Raw genomic sequence first — 8281 nt, 5'->3', positions numbered from 1 at the left:
TACATTTGTTAGTCTAGGTTTGAATATAACATAATATAATATAATATAATATAATATAACATAATATAATATGATAAAATATAATATAATATAATGTAATATAATATATAATGTAATGTAATATAATATATAATGTGAGCGCCATCTGGTGGTTCAAACAACGCGTATCAACCATCACCAAGAGCGGTCAGCTGACTAACGCGGAAGTGAGGAATCAGTAGCGACATTAGTAAACACTGCTCGTGAGACGTAATTGTTCACACGTGACAACATGGTTCGTTGTTTCCTGATCCACACCGTCTGTCCGGTCGGTGCTCTTGGTGCCGGAGAGAGTCGGGTTCTCTACTCCCGGGTCTTCGGTCCAGATGAGGGCATCCTGTCCGACCAGGACCGAGGGCTCAGCCCGGAGGAGAGACGCCTCCTGCAGAAGGAGAAGACCTCTGTGGTGGCGAGGTGAGTCGTTGTTAACGAATTACACTTTGTCACACTTTTCCTGTCAATTGAAAAACATGTATCTCCAAATCTATTGACTTTTGACAAATGTTAGGTACCTTTAAGAACAGTACTTTAGTAAATGATACTTAGTTACATTCTGCCATCTGCATTACTCTCCAGTGTAGTTGGACTGATACACCAATAGACTGCTTCACCTGGTCACCAACAAGAAAGAAGTCAGGAAATACAAACTTTCAATGTAGGCAACTGCATAACTGTTCTAACTAGCTTTGTCTGAACAGCATCAATAATAGAAGGGATGCAGGATACAAGCAATAGTTCAATGCCTACAGCACCCTCCTCCTGGTTTCCACTGTATTGCATCCACTTCCTTTCTGCTTCCTGCTGATTCACTGATTGCACACACTGTCGAAAGCATCAACGAAAGCCGGTGGAGGCTGTCAATCTTCTTTAGCATTCGCCTGATTTGTTTTCAGCAAAAGAGGATTCATTTCACAGTATGTCTGTGTGTGTGTGTGTAGTTTTCTCCTCTCCCACATGGCAGCCTGTAACTACTGATTACTGCTGTCAGAAGAAATGTGCGCTGGGAAAGAATGACAGTAAAAGACCTCAGTTGTACTAAGTTATTAATGTATACTCAAGTTATTAATGAGACATTTCTGCGCTGTGTGAGATCAAAAGTAGGCAGCTGGGCAGGGAATCTTTATCCAGTGGGGCGGACAAGTTCTCAAATATAGTATTTTTCTAGTTTTTCTTTATTTCATATCATATTTTCAGACATAATTTGATGTCACATGAGGTTCTAATAATTTTAGATGGGAATTTTGTCTTTATTTTTACACACAAAATGATACAAACATGCCACAAAACAGGATCAGAAGAGAACAGAATCTTAATTATGATTACGATGATTCAGAAGTCTGGTTAACTGCCTGCTTCTATATTTCCGATCCTCTGCGACTCAGGCAGGTCCGGAGCGCCGTCTCTCTGTCCCGGGAGGCTTCGGGTCGGCTGCTGGTGGAGACGGAGCCCGGCGAGGAGGCGCTCGCCCTGCAGGAGGCCGACGGCGGGGTGGTGCGTCTGAGAGCTGGAGACCCCTACTCTGAGGAGATGAGCGCTCTGTGGCTGGGCGTCCAGAGTCTGGGCTTCACGCTGGTCTGCGAGCCCCACGAGAACCTCCTGCTGGCCGAGGGGACCCTGCACAACCTGACCCGACACTGCCTGGAGACGCTGCACATGCTGGGGCAGGGCAGCGAGGTGAGCACCACACAGACACGGGAAACCAGTGTGTGTTGCACATTTAGGAAGCCTTTTTTCAGGGTTCCTCAGTAGATGCTTTAGAGCTTTTTCTGGCGCATGTTTGTGTCATTATTATGTTATTATCTCAGAACTTATTATCTTCAGCCTTGTTGTTGAGATCTTCAGGCAGCCGCTTGACTTGCTGACACATTAAAATGTACCCCTTAAGAAGCCATGATCAAGGTATTCGTAGCTCAACTGTACTTCTATTCAACACGTAGCAGAGTCTGGCTGTGTTTGTGAAGCAGGGAGTTTAGCTCTGTCACTGCTACTTCAGACACAATTTATTTATTTTTGGTCTTAAAGGAGAAGTTTGGTGATTTTCAACACATCCAATGAAAAGACCAAAACCAACACTGTAGAGCAGGTATTCCTCTGTGAGCTCTAAAACACTGTTGCTCTCCTACATGCATCGTCCTGCTGCTGTAAATACTCGATAAATGTGTATTAATCCGCTGTTGAAAGTAGTCCCCGGCTAAAATGAACTATTTACTCCTGTTTGAGTAACATTTGCTGCACTGGATGGTGTATTTTACAGGTGCAGCTTTAATGATATTCTATTCAAATGAAACCTTTTTGTAGCAGAGTGTTATCTCCACAGAACTGTCGGCGCGTGGAGCGTTGCTCACCGAGACGCTCGTTATACGCTCAGGAAACAGCAGTTACAAAAACACAGGCAACAGTTAATGTTTCTTTTATCATCTGCAACTAAATCTGATCGTTAAAAAACGAGTCTGCGACGCTTTCCCCGCAGGTCCTGCTGAGGAGCAACCGCGTGGATGCTCTGCTCAGCCGCCTGCTTCCTCACGGGCAGCTCCTCTTCCTCAACCACCGCTTCGCCCAGAGTCTGGAGAAGGAAGTGGCGGCTTACGTGGCCAAGTGAAGCAGAGCTGTTTGAGCTCAGTTACTGCCCGCTGTGACTGCTGTCTGTTACCGGAGAAACTGGCTGGCTGTTGTTTACCGCTGGTGACGTTGTTCTGCGGCGGCAGGAGAAGCTGCTGGTTCCCGATTGCATGAGGTGGCAAACACATCGAGTGGTAAATATCTCCCTCAGCCACTTGCAGCTCACTGTTGACTGTTTACTGTGTGGGAGGCCTCAGTTCAAATCCTGTTTGTCAAATTGAAGAGTGGAAAGGAAAATGTGCCAGTTAAGACCTACTCGTCAACATCAAAGACGGCGATTTATCTGATTCACCGTACTTTAAATGTCACAGTGTGGCCTTCAGGAGCCTTTTGTTTTTTGAGGATTCTGGGAGTATAAATCAACGTGAAAGTGCTTTACTGCCTCACTGTGACTTCTAAATGCACCTTTTTGTTCCTGAAGAGTGGGAGGAAAGCGCCGTTTGTTTCTGTGCAATGCAAATTATGATTCACTGCTTAGCAACAAACAGCAAAGTCAGACCTCTTTAATGTCACTCTGAACCAAAAATATCATCGTTGTTGAGACATTGAGGACAATGAGGACATGAAATATTATAACTCAAAATGAATGATATGTAGAGATGTTGGCATGCAAAATATCAGGAACTACCACACAAACATCCAGACACAACAAACAACACATGTAATCCTGGTCCTTGTGAACATCTGTTCGACTGTGGCCCCCCGTGAAGACAGACTCTACTGCTCATCCTCCAGGCCTCATAAAAACTACCAGCTTTTTTCTTTTTTCTGCTGGCAGCCAAAATCCAAACTCAGAGCGGTGAGAAAAAAAAGAATCTGTCTGGATGCCAACATCCATTGCTTTGATCTTCTCCTTTTTTTTTCTGTATTACAAATAAATAAATCAAAAAACTCATTTTTAGCACCACCCAAGGCGTATTCTTTGAAACTTGTGTACTCTGCAATCAAGGACACGCGGCGCGTTTTCCAAAAAGACGAGGCCCCGGGGATCACACATTAAAAATGATAGAACACACAAGAGAAAGATTTAGAGGTTGTGTGCGTCTCATGGGGAATAAAAGGAAAAAACCCGAACTCAGCGTCAGATGGATTAAAAAAAAACACCTGTTCTCATGTAAGACCAGCAGAGGGCGATAAATATGGAATTAAGCACCTTTAAAAAGAGATGCAACTTACTTTTATACATTTTTTTATATTTCTTGCATTCAAACATAATGTCAATCATCACTTGAAGATGTTTCTGGTTTCATCTCATTACTCAAATTATGCATTATATCTAAATTGTCAAATTTTGTAATTATCTGGTTTTGTGTCTATGCACAATAGTTGTGCACACCTGTTCTTTCCCTCCTAAGAACTCCACTGGTAATGAACTTTCTGCCAGCAGCACTTTAGAATAAGTATCCCGACTCCAGAGGTAACATTTTTTTGAAGGCAGGTCACCCAAATAGAGTTTCCAATATAAATGGGATATCTACTTCCCCATGTCTCTACTTCAGTTAGTCAGATCGGGTCCACTGCGAGATCTATCCAGTGCATTGCTCTTATTGGGGGATGTACTTAAACTGTCAGTGCTCCGCTCACCTGAGAGGTGAGATATCACTTGCTTCTGCTGCTGCTCTTCACACAGCATTTCATCATCCTCACCTCCACCACAGCATCCACCTGTAGACTCTTGAGTCCACCTGCGCCTTCGGGGGAGAGTTGTTGTTATGGCAGCAGATTCATGCCCACGGCTTTGGAATCAGTCACTCTCATGTGGATGTAGGGTTCAGGGTTTAAAATACACACACACATTTATTTCTTGTTTATTAGTTGGTTCTTTCCAAAGAGGACTATTCTTTCTGAGCAGGATTTGGTAAATACCAAATGACCAAATCAGTCCACAACCCTCAAAGTCGCCCACCACTAAAAATACGCCTTCCGAAGGTGGAAAAGTTTCTCACCTTAAACATGAGTTTAACTTGCGTAGACACACGAGATGACCTGGAAGAGGGGTCGCCCCAGGTACAAGCGGCTGGGGTTACCAGATCATATTCAGTTTCCAGCCCAAACCCACAATTCAATAAGAAAATCATAACCCTGCCAGAATATACTGTAAAACCATAACATACGCAATAGAGAACGCATCATAAGCATACATAGCTTCATATCTGCATCAAATAAACAAAGATAAAATGTTAGATAAATAGGCTGTCAAGAGTGTCAGACTGTGTTTGTAACCATGAAATGACGGCTTGTTTGGTTTTACTGTTTTCACACTTTTTTAACAACAAAATGTTGACAAAAACAGCCCAAAATTCATCTACTGTTTTTCCCGGCCCAACTTAATCGAAAGTATCCCAATCAGAGCAAACCAGCCCAATCTGTTTATACAAATTATTATTCAAAGTCGATTTTTTTTATTTGTCTGGAAGGGATCTTTGATTTTTGGAACATCTGACTCAAATGAACTCTTTGACGACTTGTCGACTCGAAGCAGTTCATCAGTACTTATTAACTATTAAAATATATTTATTTTTCTAAAATTGGCCCTTTTTAGCTCAGCACATCCAGTTATTTGGTTTCATTAGCATCACTTTATTCAACCTTCACAAACAGACTGCAGATCAGGACTTACAGGCCGGGACGCCCCCCACTAGGGGGCAGTGTGTAGCCGGTCATGATGAGAGCTGCAGTCTGATGATGAGAGACAAAAAGTGACACCAGAGCACAAATCCACCAGGCAACACAATCAGGAATGCTGCGGCTGCTTGGAAACAATTTAAAAAATGAGCTGCGAGACATCAAACAAACGGCGCTGAGATTGTTTTCATGTGTGCAAATTACCACTAATTACTGATGCACAGACATAGGAAGCTGATCTCTGCCTACAACCAGCTGTTTGATAAAATGCACAAGTAAATGTCAAGTGGAGATTAAAATGACGGCCTCCGCTGCAGATTGTGTGCATGTTTGTGTGTCTGTTTTCTCTTTCATCCCCTGTGATTGTGGGGTCTGTCCACGTTTACACCTGGTTTGCACAAAGAGAAAGATAAAGGTGCCATCTGGAGCCCAAAATAGTTCTTTAGAGTGAAGCCATAGAAGAACCGTTTCTGGTTCCACAAAGAACCTTTCAGACCAAGGTTCTTTAAAAAAAAAACGTTCAAGGAACTTCAAAGAACCACAAAAAGGTGCCTCAAAGGAGCCATCAAAAATGGTTCTTTGAGGCACCATTTCTGGTTCTGTGAAGAACTTAAAGAAAAATGAGATTCTCTAAAGAACCTTTTTTAATTTTTTTCGCAAATGTATACCATCCCCCACCATCCCATAACTCAAACATGAATTAAGAACCCTTTAATATCCCAAAGAACCATATGACAATCATGTAACCATCCAATAGATTAAAATGGTTCTTCAGCGGGTTATGGTTCTTTGTGGAACCACACAGCCTTTTTAAAGAACCAGTTAAGAACCTTTTATTTTTCTGTGGCAGGATTAACAATAAGGAAATGTACGAGGTTCTTCTGAAGCCCCCCAAAAAAAATCTGCACGTTTTTATTCCAGCTAAACTGTGCAGGTAATTACTCCCTGATTAGCACCAGGCACAAGCTCATCGGCCAAATCAGCTGCTTTAATGTGTAGTCGAAATGAAAACACTCTCGGGCTTCAATAGCACTTACAGAGGGAATAAATTGAAGGCCATTAAGTGAAGTACATAAAATTCTCATAGCAAAAAAAACAACAATCTTGTACCATTCACCGACTTTGCAAAGTGTTTTTTTGGGGGTTTTTGTTAGCAGAAAAAACCCAACCAGATGGAGAGTTAGGCCAGTTTCTCGAGGGGGGGGGACCCAGAGGTCAAACTTGCAGCTGCAGCGGTGCCAGCAGATCAGAGGCAGAGTGTGGGAAGCTGCTCTGCACATGAGCAGGAGAGCACTGCTGACTCAAGAGTCGAGAGGGAAGGTCCCGCGCACCTGACACCGACAACGGAAGGAGAGCGGAGAGGTCTCTTCCAGATCAAGATGTGAACCTGCGACTTTCAGGGAACCGTCTGTCTCCTCCGACCCCCCTCCTGCTCCGACCCCGCGACCCTCCAGCTGCCCTCATAGTCGCTCATCATCTGTGCGGGCCGACCGTTCCAGAGCTGACATTGTCACAGCGTCATCTCATGTCACTCGCTCAATCTCTCCGTCCTTCCTTGCGTTTTGTTCTCTCCCTCCCGCCGGCCTGAAGCTCCAACAAAGACTTTCTCCTCATTGAATTTAGCGACCGGCCATTGAATATGCCAACTCCTTGAGTTTAAGGATTTTCCTTTCAATATTTTTCTCTCCTGCCTCATTAGATGTCTCCCTGACTATTGTACAGCTCATGGCGAGCGCACTGTGGAGAAAATGGGTTCAGCTCCAGCCGGGGATACAATATGAATTTCAATGCCAGCTGACGACTCATTCACTTCAGCCTCTGTCGGGGCACGCGGCGTGAAATACCTGAACGTCACGGCTCTCATTCATATACATTAGCCTTCATTTCTATTCCCTTTCATGCGTACAACTCTAGAATTTCAAATATTCCTCCTCGCAGGCGTAAGCTAAGTGGTGATTTCCATTGGAGTGGAGGTTGAGGAATGCTCAGCAGCTAAACATCACTCATGTGAGGTGTCACAACAGATCTATCCGTAGGTTCCTGCATTCCTTCCTGTATGTGTAGGACGGAGATGTTTGAGGTACAGTATGTAGGCGTTGACACGCTAAACTTGGATTAATGGCTTGGATCATCATTTCCTCATGTTTGGTTCTTTTGCCGTAATTCTGCAAATTATACCTGAAATTCAAAACATCCCCCGGACACACACACACACAGACACACACACACACACACATAGACACACACACACACACGGAATTGAATTGCCATTTCTCTCCCAGGCTCATCCAGTCTATCAAGCATCAGAGGAGAGATGTTCTCTCTTAGCATCTCAAATCGCGTTAGATTTCCAATTTCAAGCCATTTATTTCGTGTTTTTTTTTCCCCAACAGCACCTAAACATTTTTTTCCCACAACAGATCTTGAGGCGCCTGCTGTCTTAAGGTATAGCTTGTCAGCGTGAGACTATATCCCACCACTTCAAACAACTCAATTAATTTAAAATGCAAGTCAATTATTTCTTAATTAAGCTCCCTCCACGGTGCCATTCCTCGGTAGGTTTTGTTGCTCATTATGAATGAAAAGGCAACGCTGTCTGTGGGGAAACAGTCGACGAAACAACAACTTCACAACAAAAGAAAACTTTCATATCTTAGATTTTCTTTCTTGGTTCTTTTCTTTGTCCCCCCCCCCCCCCCCCCCCCCCCCCACACACACACACACACACAAATTGATTTGTTGATCAGTAAATAAGCTAAGTGATAAAGTAACCCAGACTGAAACGAGAGGCCACATGCTCCTCGTGCTCTGATAGCGACTCAGAGGGGATTATATGGCAAACAGGATGCCATCTGCCTCCGCGAGCAAGGCAGTCTGATTATTCTTCACCATTATTTAAAAATCGAAGATCGACAGACGGTTACTTCCCCCCACTCTCAAAATGACTGTGACTTCTAACACAGCGCCATCTTTAACTACAAGCTCATTAGTAAAACAT

At 43.6% G+C, this 8281-nt stretch overlaps 1 protein-coding gene across 1 annotated transcript; it reads left to right on the top strand.

Moving 5' to 3' along the window:
- The first annotated feature begins 225 nt into the window (after positions 1 to 225).
- Positions 226 to 3536, top strand: ap5s1 (adaptor related protein complex 5 subunit sigma 1). Its single transcript, XM_079174202.1, has 3 exons — positions 226 to 453; positions 1422 to 1713; positions 2510 to 3536. Exons 1-3 carry the CDS (start codon positions 272 to 274, stop codon positions 2636 to 2638), a joined length of 603 nt encoding a protein of 200 aa, XP_079030328.1. The 5' UTR covers positions 226 to 271; the 3' UTR covers positions 2639 to 3536.
- The last annotated feature ends 4745 nt before the right edge of the window (positions 3537 to 8281 follow it).

This window comes from Pholis gunnellus, assembly GCF_910591455.1.
Source record: "Pholis gunnellus genome assembly, chromosome: 15".
Lineage (NCBI taxonomy): Eukaryota > Metazoa > Chordata > Actinopteri > Perciformes > Pholidae > Pholis > Pholis gunnellus.
Note: the sequence above shows the minus strand (reverse complement) of the source record. Positions and strands in the feature narration are given on the sequence as shown.